Source organism: Theropithecus gelada, chromosome 2 (genome assembly GCF_003255815.1).
Source record: "Theropithecus gelada isolate Dixy chromosome 2, Tgel_1.0, whole genome shotgun sequence".
NCBI classification, from domain to species: domain Eukaryota; kingdom Metazoa; phylum Chordata; class Mammalia; order Primates; family Cercopithecidae; genus Theropithecus; species Theropithecus gelada.
In genome coordinates this window covers 171,068,783-171,086,408 of record NC_037669.1, presented here as the reverse complement: position 1 = coordinate 171,086,408, position 17,626 = coordinate 171,068,783, and the positions used below count along the sequence as shown (strand labels likewise).

The window sequence follows — 17,626 nt, the reverse complement described above, 5'->3', positions numbered from 1 at the left end:
CACTCCAGAAAATACAGATCTTTATCTGATCATTGAATGGGGGTAGAATTGCACTGACTTTTAGAATGAAGAGCTGAGATGGATCTTAAGCATTACTTAGTCCTTCCATTGATGCATGTGTAGAGGAGAACCAGGGAAGAAATGACAAAGGTAAGGGCACACAAGTAATTATGAGCACGGCTCAAATCAGACTGGCTCCAAATCCAACACTTGGAAATCTCTAGATGACTCTAGAATAGTTTCTCCTGCATTGGAAAAAAAATATTCCTGGCATTCTCAAAGCTGGATGTGAGAGAAGGGCATTCCAACTTAAGAGATTAGTAGCAGTTAGGAAATGCTACAGGGAAAATATTCACTAAAAGGTCTCTCTAGGAACTGAGTCATTTCCTCCAAAGAAACACTGTTAAGGGCTTGAACTCATAGACGGGCAAAAGAGTCTGTCTCCAGAGACATTATTTCTGCAAGTCTGAATTCAGACATGTGTTTGAGTTTGTGCCCAATCCTTGCCAAAGATAGGAGTGCTCCTTCTCTTTCAAAGAATTTACATCGTGTTCAATGACAAGCACCACAACGTGAAAGATTTTGATTTTCTCTCCCCCTCTTCTCTCTCTACAGCCTAGAATTGTCTGCCCAGGTAGGAGGCAGTTGTATTGTTACAAATATTTGTAAATATTTATTGAATAATTGATTTCGGAAAAAAGTATCTTTCAAGATAAAAATTTTGCCTTTGCCATTTTTGTGTTTTCAAATACCATAAATTATATTTTTCCAAAATAATAATGATGGATCACATTAATGAGCCACCTACTATGTGCCAGGCACCATGCATAGCATTATCCATCTATTCCCACAGATTCCTCATGCCATCCCTATCAGGTAGGTATGATGGTTTTCTTCATTTCTACAGTTGTGGAAACCGAGGCTTACAGAGGCTAAGTAACATGCTCAAATCACATGATTAGAAAGGACACAAACTTGGAACTCAAATTATTGTTATTCATTATCTGGTATGAACTACAGTGCAGAGTTTTGTTCTAAATCTGCATAATGAAAACTCAGTCCTTTCTTGTACTAGCTGTAGATTTGTTTGCCTCAAATGTATCATTTATAGAAGTTCAAAATATGTTCTACAGTTTGTTTGTAGGAGCTATGACTAGCATTTTATGCAATACTTTGTAAACAGGATAAGGCAAGTTTATTTGTGAAAGAAAGCTATAATATATGAAAATAGGAGATGTCAGTAAGACCCATCTTGCCCTCAAATTGAGAATTTCATTTAAAATAACTGACAACGGCAAGCAAATCTGAAGTTATGACTGCCACTTCAGATATGACTCATTCAGGGATTTTAAGGATCTGAAAATAGCCCATAATCATAGCATTTTATTATATGTGTTGTTATATCTAGATATATTAAAGTTTATTCTATGAAAATGAGTAAGATTTACCTCATTCCTTTCCTTTAAAAAAGGATATTTTCCCCAAAGTTTTAACAATTACATTTCCATTTTTTATGCATATAAGCATAACTCAAAAAGAAAGGACACTTAATTGGCATGTTTTGGGAAGCTGTGTCTTGAACCACTAGATTTATTCTGTGATTGACAAAGAATTTAACAATGTACTGTACTTTTGTGTGCTCACAATGAACATAGGTTATTACAGTCCAATTAGCAATTACTCAGCATGTCTTAAACCTATCTTTCAAACAGCTGAAAAGTAAGATTTAATTTAGAAATGTTTTGGTATTCTTACCTTCCTTTCCACCATTCACCTTTTTCTTGGTATACTTTAATTTATCAGCATCTTCATTTTTACATAGGCTTTAATACATAGCTTAGTTCATAAAAATGATTTGCAGCTGCAAGCAGAGCTTGTAATTGCTACACAAGGCAACAGTAGTTTTGAATATTGATCATTTTGAGGATTTTCTATTTGTGATACTGAAGAATATTTACTCAATCAAGTTAGACTGCACATAAGTTTGAATATTTTATTTGTGAAAACTATAAGAATGAACAGAAGTCAGCAAGTGGTAACTGACCATTTTCTAGTTGTTCATAATTGTGCTAGTACCTCAGAGAGCTTTAATAGAATAACTCAGATAAATATATGACAATCAATTTCACTCCTATGCATATGCCCAGGAGATATGAGTGCATGTACCACAAAAATAATTGTTCAAGAATGTTGATAGTTGATTCATTCATAATAGTCCCAAATTGGAAATAACCCAAAAGTCCATCAATTGGAGAATGAATAAATGAGTTGTGGCGTATTCATATAATGTAATATCAAACAGAAATTTTAAAAGAACAACTTTCTAATCCACACAATAATGTGGATTTACCTCAAAAACATTGAGTGATAGAAATCAGACATAAGAGAAAACACACTGTATGATTCCATTTATATGAAGTATTTTCTATCTTGTTCTGGGAGATGATTATACAGGGGTATGAACATGTAAAAATTCACTGAACTGAACATTTAGGTTTTATCTATTTTACTGTACATAAATTACATATCAACTTAAAAAATTACCATTCTGAACATTTTTTAGCCCAACATTTTGCTTTGAACCTATATTCATATTAATGCACTTAGGTGTATTTTATTCTTTTACCTGTATTTATTTGAGGAAAAGATTATTTATGCTGTGATAGAGTTTGGCTTGGCTGACAGGTGTGTTAAGGGAGCACCAATTATGCAACAAATTAACACTTGCCTTTCAGTGACTTAACACAAAGGAAGCTGATCACTTAATCTCAGTAATAGTTCAACCTGTGTGCTCTAGTTCCCCTCCACATGGTGATAAAAGACTCTTCCAGCTTGTGGCTTACCAGTTCCCACCCAGGGCCTCAGAATCTTCTACCTCTAGTTAGAAAACAAGGTAAGAGAATGTGATTAAGGAGTTTTGTAGCCAGTGACATACATATTTTCTTTAGGGCTCTTCTGATTGTCCCAGTGCACAGTAGTTCCTTAAGGGAAGGGCTAGAGAGACGTCTCATGACTGCCAGAACATGCTCACCTTTTCCAGCCTCATGTGCCTGTTCTATAACTCCTTGTGTCGCATACAGGTAGCATGATGAGCTGATTAAGAGTATATCCTCTATCACCCAGTACCCAGACCTGAGCTTGAGCAGATTATTTGATCTTCCTAAGTTTTATCCTTCCTAAGTTTTCTCATCTGGAAAATGAAGTACATACTAATACTGTTTCACAGGGTCCTCTGACAAACTTTAAAAGATATATGAAATATTTAGGACGGTACCTGAAACATAATACATGTTTAATACATGTTAGCTATGTTATGTACTCCTTGCTATAACCAACCATGCCAGAATGTCTACTGCACCTCCAACATGCCCTAGGATTCTACCACAATAAAGGATCAAGTTCTTTCCCCATGGCCAGCTTCATGGGCATGTGGTCTGTGCAGTTGCATACAACCTATGCTGGAAAGGGCTTGGTGCTTGGGGCCTGGCACTTCATTTAATGCTTTGTTGTCACTATATTGAAATTCCTAATAATTTTATCTTTGAACTTTTGTAAGTGAAGGTTGATGGGACAATGGAGCATGTGCATGAACAGAGGAAATACAGATAACACGCATAGCTGCTGCCATTCTTTACTTTTCAACTCACACATAGCATTCTTGATGCCCCAGGAGCACAGAATCCCTGTGGGCACACAATGTGTGGGAGTTCTGCAAAACTCAAATTGAGTATGAGGTAACCATGTCACATCCATGACTAAGTGAGGACACTGACAGCCCCAAAATGGGGTTTGCCATGCTTTCCATTCCAACCAGAGCCTGATTTGAACGCAAAAAGAAGGCAACAACCAAGGAAACTTTCTCTGTCTTTTCTTATGTTATTTAATACTTCTCTGTAACCACTTAGTTTGAAAATGATGACATAGAAGGAAAGAGAAACATAGGGCAACCTATAGTTCCTTTTCCTTTCCGGTCTCCCTTATTCATCAGTAAGCCAAAGGCAGAGTGTAGATAAAAATGGGCACGTACCAAGATATGAAATAAAAAGTTAGTTTTGTGCTGTGAATTAGAGTGTACTTGAATTGGATAATTTTGACCCTATCATCTTCCCCCAGAAACTGTCTTTCCTGAAGGGTTGGAGTTCTTACCCAGCTGCTATGGACCAGAATCACTGGGGCCCTTATAGCAAAAATAAGTTCCAGGAACTAACAATGAACAGACAGAATCAGAATATCCAGGGCTAGGTCAGGTGGCTGCACAGCCAGCTTGAGAAGTAGCTAAATAAGTAAAACAATACCAGGGGTTCCAGTCCCAATACTCCCTGGCAAAATGTGGTCCATCTTTGATGAATTGGTTCAAGTACCACCACTTCCCATGAAATCTTCCCTGATTTTTCCCTCCCCTCATGCCCACATCTCTAACTCTCTGATCCCAAGTCCTTTACTATATATTAATTATCTTTAACATCTAGGACATTCTGACTTGAACTTTGCTTCTCTGAAAAGACTCTGGTAACACTGAGGGCATTGCGGGGAAGGGACTAGGTTTAGGCAAAGTGAGGCACTCATCCCTGGTGTGAAATTTAAGGGGATGCCAAAAAGAAAAAAAAAGTCTCAGTAAATCAGGAGAAATATTTTAATGCACTATTTTAAAAATCAAAATTAATGCAACAATTATTCATGATGAACAATACATCAAAATTTTAAATAAAGACAGGCTCAGATCCTGCACTTGTACCACTGGCCTCACTCACTTCTGCCCAATCCGAGCCCTGTGAGGTTCTGTTTCATTCATTTTCTTACCCCAGTAAGAAAATTATTTATTTATTGCTAAATAAATAAATATATGAATGAATTGCTTTCTTGAACTGAGTCATCAGCTTAAAGGTATAGATCCTGGTAATGAGGATGTCTATGGTGAAATATGGGAAAGGGTCCTGGAAACAGCCTCGGTGTGCCCTCTCAGGTCAGCTGGAACACATGACCACATAATCTCAAGTTTGAATAAATGTTCTTCCTTCAATCAAGTCATCATGACATTCTCCTCCATTGTCCTACCTTGTGTAAAACCAGAAAAATAAATGCCACGATCTCTTGGTAACCCTTCTTTACCATCATCATGCAGCCTGTAGGACAGCTCCTGGAGGTCCTGTTCAAAATGGAACACTAGTAGTTGAATGTTAATGATACAACTAGGTTGCAGTAAAACTGCCCTCCCCCATTGTTATATAACATTGTTACCACCATAGTCTCATGAATTGTTTGAATAATGCCACACCCTTTATTTATTTCATGCTTTAATTGGCTCTTTATTTCCGAAATTTCTAGGCAAAATGAGATCAGAAAGACAAAGCCCTCGAACAAAGAGAAGCAACAGTTTTTGTTACATTTTGTCTTCTGTATGTCTCCTTCTTGAAGAATTTAGCTCCAAGTTATACTCGGGAAGAGAAAAAAATCAAAAGTTCCAGTAGGCCGCGAGGCCTATGATCCACCGTGTTGAAGGAAGATTTGCTTCACCTCACCCCGCGGTAATACTAAGTTGTTCACACGCTGTGAAGAAGACCGGAACACTAGGCTGTCAACTGTTGGGGCCTACCTGCGCCAGACTTCTTCCTCAGTGGCCAGCTTTTTCCCCCACAGTTAGCCACCAGGGGGCCGCCTGCTTGGAACAAGTGGTGTAGACGCCACAGCTTTTCTCCAAACCAACCAAAACATTCCGGGGCAGCTTTGGAGCAAAGCCCAGGAACTTCCCTGCAAAGGAGAACAGCTCTCCAACTACAGAAGCCTGCAAGTCCTATGGTGCAGCCTTATTAAGAGTAGAGAAGAAAGCACGGATTTCTCACCGAGGACCAAAGGGAAATGGCGTCTCTGGGGCCTCAACTTTCTTAAAAGTGCATCAGCGAAACTCTGCTCATCCAGGGGGGTGGTTGATAATGCTGTTGGCAGGGGTCCGGGGCCTCTCCCCCCTTTCCCTGGCACGCTCAGAAGCGAGAATAAAACATACATGTCACTGGCTGAAAATCTAGAGAACCCTCCAATAAATAACCTATACATTGTCAGGCCGCTGAGGATCCATATTGTCATAACTCTATAACATTGCGTGTTACACGAATAGATGTGAATATTAAATTATGATGTCGGAATCATTTTAATATTTTCTCTAAGAAATTAATGGTACTCTGTGGTCAAAGTAGTTTTGTTGCAACTATAGTTCCTTATTGACTACATTTTAGCTGTCTGAGGACTCGGTATTTCCCAAGTATCCTTCTAGCTCAGAAAGCAAGTCTTTTCCTGGTCGCCAGGACTTAAGGTTGGGGCATTTGAGAGACCTATATTTGCCCGGGAAAGATCTCTTGAAAAGTATACATTATTTTTGTCTTCTTGGTTTTATCTGTACATTTCCAGGGCAAAGACAAATTAATAGGGCAGCCCTTCTGGGACCTGCGGAGTGTCTGAGCCCTGTACGCACCTCTCCCATGATATGCATAATGGCGGTGGGGGCGGGGGTGTCCTCCTTAAGGGCAAGCCACGCATGTCCCAAACTTCCATTCTTGGGGTGGCGGTGGTGGTAAGAGAGCCGCCAGATGGCCGGACCAGCGGAGGCCCCAGGAGGAGCCAGATCGCCCTGTCCTCCCGACACGCGCCACAAGTGGTTTGGGAGCGGAGGGAGGAGCGCGGCAGCACGGGTCTCGCCGGTCGGGCCGGGCAAAGAAGGCCAGGGCGTGCTCCTGGAAGACTCGCCCTCCGGTCCCGGTGTCACTCGTTCCCCATTCTTTCCTCTTCTCCAACTAGAGTAATGACGCCCAAACCCGCACCTATGCGCGCAGGCAATCGGCTGGGTGGACGCGCAGCCACCAAACCCACAGCACGGTCACCACCCCTGCGAGGGCACGGCCAGGATTAGGACGAGGGGGAGCGCCCACACCTGGGGAGGCAGGTGCGGAGGCGGCCGGCCCGGGGACAGCGAGTGCGTAGGGCCCGGGGTCGGGGTCGGCAAGCCGGGCGCTGTGAGCGCGTCGGAGCGCCGGCCCGGAGCCTGGCAGGGGCAGTCGGTACCGGCTGGGCAGCCCGGGGCGGTGGCGGCTGCGGCGGCGGCGGCGGCGGGGTGTGCGGCCAGGAGGCCATTTCCTCGCTGCGCCCCTGGCGGAGCCGGGTTTGCCTGCTCTTGGCCGCCGCCGCCACAGCCGCGCGAGTCGGACAGCCGTGAGGGCTTCAGGGGAAACCAGGTCACCGGTTCGCAGACGCGGCGCGGAGCAGGCGCCCCGGGCCCGGAGTAAGACAGCGTCCGGGGAGCGGGCCGGGGCGGGCCGGGCACGCGGGGGACCCGGAGAGGCGGGGACTCTGGTGCCCCAGACACACTCGCTTCCTACGCCTATAAAAGTGGAGGGACCCGGGAGGTGCGGCGCGGCCCTGGCTGCGGCCGCCTCTCTTCGCCCAAGGAGTTGACATTTTGCAGGACTCGCGCGACGCCCAGTCGCCGGCGCTCCCCGGGACCCCGCCGCCGGGAGGAGGGGGCGGAGGAGGGTGGAGACTGCGGGGCTTGGCCAAGGAAGGCGCACATCCTCGGGCGGGCGGCCGTGACGCGGCGGGGATTAACTTTGCATGAATAATGTGAGTGCGCTTGGAAAAGAGACCTCCTGCTCCGCGGGCTCGGGGCAAGAGCCCGCAGGCTACCTTCCCCGGGCAGGGGCGCTCAACCCAACCGGCTCCAGGGCACTGGTAATTTGGCTAGAGGACCGCGCGGAGGCAGCGGGGTGAGGGGAGGAGGGGGCGACAGTTCCAACTGTCCACAGGGTGGGCGGGATGGTGACGGAGTGTCGCAAGAACCCGGAGGGGTGCGGGCGGCTAAGCCGAGCGCGCGCGGGCGGGCGGCCGGGCGTGGGTGGTGGGGGTGTCATCAGCCTGATTACCTGCCTCCGCGGGGCTTCTGCGCCCCGGATCTGGGAGGAGGTGCCCTCTCGTGTTCGGGCACCGCGCGGCGGCAGGCTGGGAGCTACGGCGTGGACAGTGGTGGAACAGGGTGGCCGGGCTCTGTTCCAATCGCAGCGGCTCTGTTCCTCAAACCCCAAGCCCAGCTGTTGACATGTTCCTTGTGAAATGGAGTTTGGCATCCTCAGCGCCGAACCCAGTGGAAGTTTCCATGATGAGGAAGTTGTGTGACATGGGGGTTCGGAAAAGGTTGGCAGACCGGGGGGGAGGGTTAAAGGGACTGTGGGTCTCCCATCCCCCCTTTTTCGCCTGCCCCGGAACTCCGGGGCTTGGAAAGGAGAATTATCCTGAATGTTGGCGTGCGCTGTGGCCGGTGCCTGGCGACTGGGCTTCTCTCCGCCTCCTGGGGACTCGGCGGGGATTTCGCTAGCCTCCTGGGTCGCGCTCCTTCGCTTTGCTTCTCTTGGCGCAGCATCTTCCTCTGGGTCGCCTCGAGTTGGTTGTGATACCAGCTGTGCCAGCTGTGTGACCTCCACCCCCTCAGAGAAGGACTTATTTGCGGGAATTTTCATTCTTAGTGGATTTTGCCCTTCTTAGCGGCAGTTGTCACTTTGGGGGAGGATTTCCCAATGACCATTGTGGGATTATTATTAGTGCTAATTCTTAAGCCTTCTTATTTATTTTAAGGAGGGGGAGGGAGGAAATGAGATGAGGTTTTTTTGTTTTGTTTTGTTTTTTTTAAGGTTAAATGTACAAGTTTCCCCAAATGGAAAATTTTAAAAGAAGGATCTAGAAGCATAACAATTCATAAAGTGAAGCAAAGAAAGGAAAGAGTTTGCCTGAACAGCCAAGTACAGATTCTCCGTTCTCCTTTCTCCACATAAATTTAGAATTTTTGAAGATTCAAACACTGTGTAATCAGTAAATATACTTGAAATACGTTCTTCCTCAGCACGTTATTGGTCTTGGGTACAAGTGAGATTCAGTTTTAAAGACCTGTTTGGAAGTTCAAGAAATTAAGCATTCCTTGCACAGTGTATTAATATCAAGCACAGCAGTTTACATAATGATAAATGTATTAGGTAATGTAGACCTGTTGGGCAATCGTCACATTATTTGGTCTTAGTTTAGCATGCTTATTTAAATTGTAAGAATGTATAGCATGCACTGCACTGCAAAGAAATAAGAATTGCATTTTAGTATACGCGTTCATGATTCATTCTGAGTATTCAGTGACTGACCTGCTCCCCAATTCACTTCTGCTTAATTCTTTCTAATTCTGAAATCAGTCAGAGGCTAGGAAACAATGAAAAACGTGTTTCAGTGCAAAGTATTTTAAGCAGTTGATGTTTTTAGGATGTTTCATGCCAGGTGGCTAAGTGTTTTAATTGAGACAAGCAGAAATTCAGTACCAAGTGATTTGTTTGGAGTATTTTATACAAAGACATTGGCGAACGTTCATTTATTATTTGTGCATGTTAAAGAAATATAGAATCTATTTTTACCTAATCTCAGAGGTTTATTATATATTGGAAATGAGACCATCTGCTAGTAAATACAATTTGGGTTTATTTTATAGCTGGTGAATGTAAATAATACTGAGTATAGCTGCAGAACTGTTTTCTTAAAGTGGAATAATTCCTGTTGGCATTGTGATGCAAAGGTATACTTTTATTGACATTGGAATATTGTTACATAAAGCAACTGACATTACGAAGAGGAGTGAATATTCCATGTCTCTCATTTCAGTTTCTTCATAGTAAATTCTGCCATAATTAGAGATGAATTAAGACAACTTCTTTTTAATCCATTATCTTTGGGAAAGGTGATTTCTTAAAATTGCCTTAAGAGCACAGAAAGTTGTGGATTCCCTTCCTTTCCTTTTTTTTTTTTTTTTTTTTTTTTTGCTGTTGTTTAAAGTATGAGTTGTGCGGAGCCACAAATGGTATTGCATGTTTCTTTTTTTAGTAAGCCCATCTTTTTGATGGAAATCAGAGTAAAGGTGATTGGTTTCTTCAGTCGGTCTTCTCATTCTAGTGTAAGATTATGTGTCACCTTCTTAGAAAGCCCTTCCCTGACCACTTGAGCAAAGGCGGTCCCTCATTCCTTTTCAGACCCATCACACTGGTTTTTCTGTTTGTTTGTTTTGTTTTTCTTTTTCTTTCCTTGATTGCATTTGCAGTTTCAGTTGTTCATTTCAATTGATGCTTGCTGATCACCTGTCTCCTTGCCTAGAATATAGAATCCATGAGCACAGAACTCTTGACTGCCTCACTCACTCTTATTTTCCAGCATCTAGAACAATACTTGGCATGCAGTAGGTGCTGGATAAATCTTTGGTGAATAAATTAATGATTGTGCCCAAATATTATGCTCTCAAAAATGCCTGACTACGCATCCTAAGTGGGTGCCAGTTGGGCATGCCAAGATCTATTTTGTGTGTGTGTGTATGTGTGTGTTGCACACATGCCATGCTTTTATGGTTCACTCTTTATTTTTTTCTCTCTCTCTTTCTTTTTGAAATAAAAGCTGGCCTTCCATTCTGTGTAGTGACAATGCAAAGAGTTATTTCTGTGAGTTCCTCCTAAGGACATTTGCCTTGAATACATGGAAATCCTCAGCAGCAGAATTTTTCTGACATGTTACCTTGATCCCTGGAAGACATTGACCTTCAACTCCCTGAATTTCAGCAGAATCTTTATGAGTTCCAGAAGCATTGCCAGTGCTGAGAGTGAAATTCCAGGGACTAGACTTCACTGGGTGATAGCAGTGTCCTCTCATTCAGCAGGTCCTGGCAGTGTCTCTGACAATGGCAGCCCCAAGTGGACCAACCAGTGCATGCTGGTACAATTTGGGCTGCAAAAATGGTGGTTGGTGAGGGGGCAAAATGCAATGGTCAGGATCCAACACAAGATAGAAATAAATAGGCCTTGGTGATAGATTTGAAAATAACCTGATAGTTATCGTATGTTATTAGTTAAGTCAGCCTCTTTTTGGCCCCTTTTGTCGCTTCATAAAAGTATTCTGAACCAAATGATCGTGGGAAATACTGCGTTATCTGAGTTTTCAAGTGACCAGAGCATAATATCAAAGGAGTTATCTTCAAATTAGTTATTCACGGAAGCTCTTGCCAATTGAAAGCAAAAGGAAATTATAATTGAAGATTATGGTGATTTGTTTTTGTGTCTAAAGTATCAACGTTCATAAGTGTGTCTGAGTAAATGCATAGTAACAATTTCACAAAATAAGACTGTTAAGAATGGGAGGGGAAGAAAGATCATAATCTTGTAGAGGAGGGAAGATAATTAAACTACAATCCTAAGTGCTTACTGCTTTAGAGTATTTAATTTGGCTCTGAGCTTCTTAGTAGTAGCCAAGTTAACAGAGAAAAGGGGGTCTGGAGGTGGCATGCATTAAACTTGTAAGGATGACACATGTAGAGTGCTTGCCATGGTGCTTGCCAACTAGTATATACTCATGAAATATCGAATTATATCATGGATAATACTTGAAATTCAATTCTACATAAAATAAAGTCAGGTTCTTTATATGGTCCTGTCTTTTACCAACTCTGGAATGGAAAAAAAAATGCAGAAGACATAATGATGAAAAGTAACCCAGAACGTTTGTTGTTGGGGGCCTGAGCTACTATGGCCTGTCAGTGGAGATTCTGGTGACGAATCCCAATGCAGAAATAAAGCTCAGGAAACCTAGAGGAATGAGTGGTTACCACACTCTGTAAGCTAATTTTCCCAAATATCCAGTGTCTCAGCCAACTTTTGATTAGAGCAATTTGAGAGGACAGGACAACGTGGTACTTGAAAATGACCCTATGGCCATAAACACCCCTGAACTTGTCGCCCCTGATGCTTTGGGCTTTAGTCTATATAGCTCTTATCACCTGCAGGGCTGTTTGTGTTCTTTTCTGTTCCCACCTCTAAGTTGTGATGAGGCACGATGCATGGGTTTATTCATCTTTGACTCCCCATAGCCTAGCAAACAGCTTGGTACGTGGGCACAGGTGAAACACTGTCGGAAGAATGAATGGAAGGGTAGAAAGGGCAGTGCTTCTGTTTCCCTTCTGGGTTAGTATTAAGTGTCATATTTGGACATGGATTTGTCCAGAGTGAACGTTTGCTGCCTGCATTGCATCATATGTCCAGATCACAGCTGTCTGTTTTGCTTGGAGGGCTTGTTCTAGTGTCAAAGCGGGTTGAGCAATGGATGGCAAGTTAACTCCTTGCTTTATTTAAAGTCATTTTGATTCTTTGATTTGATTCCTCATTCAGTCTACAAATATTTATGTATCTACTGTGTACCTGGCCCTGCTAGCCATTTTTCAGTTCAACATGCAGCCCAGTGACCTATGAGACAACATATTCATACAAAAGGATTCTGAAATTGTCCCCATTGTGATGAGATGGATATACCTATTGGAGTCTCTCATATGGCCCCTAAAAATGGTTATTTTGTATCTGAGAAGAAGATTGTGATTTCTATAGCCCATGTATATTAATGTAAATTTCAGTGAGATTCACTCAAGAATCTCTTGTATCCAAGTAGTAGGGAAGTTGAATATATTTAGACCGGTGAGTTTCTGATTTAAAATGTTCACTCTCCAATTTAAGTTCCCAAACTTGTTAGTCAATTTTGGCATTTAAACAAGTGGGGGGAGTATCCAAATCACTGAGTCACAAGTCATATATTTCCATATCTTCCTCTCAGGAACCTGGCCAACTGACAGCTACAATAGTGATCTATGCCCAATGCTAATGTTGTTTGGTCCCTACTGTCCTAATTTCAAAGGGCATTGAAGTCTTTATGTACTGGCAGCTCTTCTTGTGCAGCGCTATTTTTTATTGAGTTGAGAAACTGAGTTCTGCTGTGAACTTGAGGATCTTTTCCAAATAGCAAATCAGGGGAGTCTGGAATTAGGACCTAGGAACCTTGACTGTCCTGAGAACCGTATTGTAGCTTTTCCATCATGACAGTCAGTCCTAACAAAGTGATATACTCCCTGGAGGGTGTTTCTGATAGATGTAGATGTGCTTGATAATAGGGCTCATCTCCCTTGCCTCAGACACATTAAATTTGCACAGAAGGCAGATCTACCTGTAGCAACCCAGAATACCTGCATTTGAGGCTTTTGCAAGAAGATAATCTGTGATAATCTTGTACTGTCTGCTGGTCAGTGATTACCAGCAATTAAATGATATTGGTATAGTGGTTTAAATCTTTTTTTTTTCCTTATTTTTTTTTTGCGACAGAGTCTTGCTCTGTCTCCAGGCTGGAGTACAGTGGCGCAACCTAGGCTCACTGCAACCTCCACCTCCTAGGTTCAAGGGATTCTCGTGCCTTAGCCTCCTGAGTAGCCGGGATTACAGGCACATGCCACCACACCCAGCTAATTTTTGTAACTTTAGTAGGGACAGGGTTTCACCGTGTTGGCCAGGATAGTCTCAATCTCCTGACCTCGTGATCTGCCCACCTCAGCCTCCCAAAGTGCTGGGATTGCAAGCATGAGCCACCACTAAAATCATTCAGTTGATTTTATTGATCGATCAACATCCATCAATATGTTTAAAATTATTCTAAGATCGGTATTTTTATTTAAAAAATCTTTTATGGCAAAATAATTTAAAGGAACTTAATGAAAACCCTTTGTGATATCATCTTACCAGTTTATGTGCTAAAAGCAAACAGTTATTTGCTATTTGTCAGACAGTGCCTGCTGTCTATTAAAGCTATTTTTGCAGTTTCTACTCCTTCATGTAAGACAGTGAAAGATCTTGAAGTATTTTTTCAGCAGTTGAGAAATATTGAATTGTATTGAATAGCTTATTTTATTCTAGTTATTTGAAAATTACTGAACAATGGACAATGTGCAAATCATTGACATCTGTTTCACATCTTCTGGGACAATCGTGATTTAGAGATAAAAGAAAAAAAAACAGAAGACAAATTCATGGTCTAGCTTGTCACAATGAAGACGCTTGTGGTTTATATATCTCAGCTCACGTTTGTCTTGCTGGTCTGCATGTTTTATCCAATTTTTATTTTTCCTAATCCTATTTTAACAAATACTGTCTATAGTTTATTCCTTATCATATGCACACATGCACAAACACCTAAATACCTACGTGTGTCTGTGTTCTAAGAGTGGACTGCAGATGAGGTACATATAATCAGGAAAGGACTGGTCTGGACTGAGTTGCTCAATCAACTTCCTACTTCCAAAAGAGGGTCTTCAGGGAGTCATGGCTTCTCTTCTGTGATCAAGAATTTAGGCATTTATAAGAAAGTCATGAGTGACAAGTTTATCAACACAAAAGTGTGGACAAAGGAATGTAGACTGAAAACAGACACGTCTTCTTTATTTGGGAATATACTTACTTGACTCCTCTGGAGGCTCAGGAATGTTTGTGATGAGGAAGGTTGAGAAGATAGTCATGGTGTTAGCAGCATAATGTATGATCCTGACATTCAGGAACCTGTTGAGTATTCTAACTCTTGTGACATGTTGTTCGTTGGTTCTCAAGATGGTTCAGATATGCTTTTTCCCTTTACCATTTGTTTCTCTTGGGACTCTGTTTTTTCTGATTTCATCAATGTCTACACAAAGCAGGTGCTCAGAAAAGAATGATTGATGATAACAATCATAACATTTCTTGGGCTTGGTCATCTTTTTTCACATTTCTGTCTTACAGGCATAAATGTCTTAACGACTGGCATGTCCATACGTGCAGAATCTGTCTCTGTGACAAGTGTGTGTCATGTTCTCACATACAGTGGAAAAGGCACTGCTTGTCTCTGGCTTCTGCTGTGATTCCCGTGCTCAGCTTCTAAATCACAGTGAGAAATGCTACAGTCACCCTGATGTCCCAAGCCACAAACCCTGTCCTTGTTTTCAGTCCCTTCTACTTGCTTCTGAATATGTTGGCAGATCCTGGTCTTATATTACTTTTTACTTCTTTTACTACTGTATTTGTTTATTTTACTCTAGGCTCAATTATGTTTGGGAAATCTTGAGTTTGAAAAGTTGTAAAAGTTTCCAGAGCCTATTTTTATGCTAGCATGCATGATAAATGTCCAAGAAAGGGGAGAGCAGGTAGCAAAATTCATTTGATCACTATTTCCTTTGTGTTTGTGTGTGTGTGCACGCGTGTATGTGTGTGTCTAAAACCTTTAATGGCAAAAGTTCAGCACAATAGGTTGTGAGAAACAGTTCACTATGTCACACTTTTTAAAAATCAGGCTCATATGTTTTAACCTTTTAATGCATTTCATAAAAAGTGATAAATGAGCAGTATCTAACACCACAGCGGAACATTTTTGCTTTTTCTCACACACACACACACACACACACAAACCCCTAGCAACTTGTATACAACACTGGTTAAAACTGCCTATTGTTGAAGTGTTTTGCAAGAATGTGAAAGTCCTGCTAAATTTCTGTACCTTTGAAAACATTATAATCATAATATTTCCTTGACTTTCTTTCTGCTGTTTAAGTGTATTAATTTATATAAGCTGGAGAATGGTTTATTTCTGCTGTATTTCTGTTTACTTTTAAAATTTTACCTAGGCTTCACTGTCACTTCTGCTATACTTCCAACATCTGGAGATCTAGAATAAAGTATTTATATTTGAATTGTAGCTACAACAGGGAATAGAATAAGGTTGTTTAGTCTTGTGTTATTTTTCTTTTTAAAAAAAAAAAAAACAAGGAAACCTTACACAGAAAATATTTTTGGAAACAAGTTAAGTTATGACTATGTAGATGAAACCTATAAATTTGTCCTGTAATGTATCAGTTATAAGGGATTTGAAAAGCATCTCATCCTCCTTGAGGCCTTGTGAAAAAAAAATCCTAGGCCTCTGGCATATTAAACTATCTCACATTCTATGGGTTAATAAACATAAGGTATTGCTAAAGTGAAGGTATGCTCTAGAATGTGCTGCACATGCATTCATGTATTATTGATTAAGAATATGTGTTTTGATTTGTCTTTATTGAAGTTGACACAAAAATCAAGCCTTAGAATAAGTAATTTTTTTCTTCTGGAGTCTGTCCACTGGTCACAAATGCATGGGACATCTGCCAGGTGCCAGACACAATGGGAGAGCATTTAAAAATCCTTGTTATATGGATGAGATGCTCAGAGTCTTCTGGGGCAATCTACAGGAGGAGATTTAGTGTAGACTAGTGTTCCTCAGCAGAGGTACTATTTACATTTTGAACCTGGTAATTCCTCTGCCCTCTTGGTATTTGGGGCCAGATAATCCGTTGCTGTGGAGGGCTGTCCTATGTAATACAGGATGTTGAGCAGCATTGCTGGCTTCTACCCACTAGATGCCAATAGCTCCCCCAACCCTCCAGTTGTGACCGTCAAAAATGTCTCCAGATATTGTCAGACATCTACTGGGAGGCAAAACTGCCCCTGTTGAGAGCAACTGGTGTAGAGGTTCGGAACTGGGGCCGTGGAGTGGTAAATGTGGGGATTTGTATGCTGGTTTCACCTGGCTTCATTGCATGTGTTCAGTTTCCTCATCTATAATATGTGGAGATTAAATGAAATAATGTAGCGCTTGACTCACAGTCAAGTATTTCTAAATATTAGCTATCTATAGTAGTGGTAGCATTAATACTTTAGTAGGCAATTAAAATATTCATAAGTCCAATGACATAGTTAAGTATAATGTACATTGTGGGAACCCATGGGGCGGGATGACTCTAGGCAGAAATAAATACGATATGTATATGAAGTGAAAGTAAAAGTATGAAGCATTTGGAAAATTGTAAGGAACCCAGCCTGACTCACGTGCAAAGGACTATAAATGAGGCCATGGGAGCAGGCAGGAGCCAGATGGCGAGGACTTTCCTGGACACAATAAGGAAGACTGACTTTGTCTTGGTAGCTTGAAGAGACTGAAGAGTGTTCAGCAGATCAGATTTTTATTTTAAAAGAGTTTTTTGGGATAGGTCTTGAGTGGGAGAGAGACTGGAGGTGATGAGCCCAGTTAGAGACTCTTAGAATAGTCCAGTGAGAGATGGTGCCTGCTGGAGCCGAGGCAGTTATATATTGCTGTGATGTCTTTGGGAACAGATTTCACTTTCTCCGAGATGTGGCAAAATTTTTCTAATTTAATTCCAATAATGAATATTTTTAGCAAGCTAGCTCTACATTTGGGGGAATTTCAAGTTTAATTTGAAAGCAGATTACATGATAGATTCTCTTTAAAATGTTTTCAAGTGAAGCTTAATTTAAAGACCATCTCACAGCCTATTCATAGTTGAATATTACTTCAAGGGTTTCTCTGCCATTGTATGTACATGCCTATAGCTCCTCTGACAGAAACGTATTTCTATATGACTACATTGAAATGTTGTTGATGTTGTCGTGTTGAGATTCATTATTTAGTGTGAAGTGTTTCAGTATTTAATGTTAAGTGATTTTCTAACTGATGAGGATTTTATTTCTTTAATGATCAATATTAGAAATGGGTGAAGACAATGAATGAATGAATGGAGGAATGCAGGAATGGGTGGCATTATGGAAATATCACCTAATTAAGAATAAAAATATTTTGGACAAGTCTCTGGGCTTATCTGAGCTTTAATTTTTAGTCATAAAATGACGCTTGTAGGTATATTAGATAATCTCAAAGTTATCTTTAGCCTAGGGGTTGGCAAACATTG

General features: G+C 41.6%; 2 protein-coding genes across 13 annotated transcripts in view; one reads left to right on the top strand and one right to left on the bottom strand.

Moving 5' to 3' along the window:
* Window positions 1–2,393: 2,393 nt before the first annotated feature.
* LOC112619412 lies at window positions 2,394–8,498 on the bottom strand. Its single transcript, XM_025377385.1, has 2 exons — window positions 7,908–8,498; window positions 2,394–2,875 (listed from the first exon to the last, which is right to left on the bottom strand). Exons 1-2 carry the CDS (start codon window positions 8,496–8,498, stop codon window positions 2,840–2,842), a joined length of 627 nt encoding a protein of 208 aa, XP_025233170.1. The 3' UTR covers window positions 2,394–2,839.
* THRB (thyroid hormone receptor beta) overlaps window positions 7,122–17,626 on the top strand; it is a 366,979-nt gene continuing 356,474 nt past the window's right edge. For 4 of the 12 annotated variants that reach the window (XM_025376936.1, XM_025376933.1, XM_025376931.1 and 1 more), the window contains exon 1: window positions 7,398–7,608. The gene's annotated coding sequence lies outside the window, so the exon portion shown is untranslated. Of the gene's footprint in view, window positions 7,271–7,397; window positions 7,752–17,626 lie in introns of those variants that run through there. The other 8 variants (XM_025376924.1, XM_025376927.1, XM_025376932.1 and 5 more) reach the window with 3 other exon arrangements.

Bases quoted from the DNA above. Each gene is read 5' to 3' on its own strand.
- LOC112619412 (XM_025377385.1), bottom strand. From the start codon at position 8,498: ATGAAAATTCCCGCAAATAAGTCCTTCTCTGAGGGGGTGGAGGTCACA. The intron at 2,876-7,907 runs GTAATCAGGCTG...TTCTAACTAGAG, and splicing joins CAGAAGCCCCGCGGAGGCAG to GTAGAAGATTCTGAGGCCCT.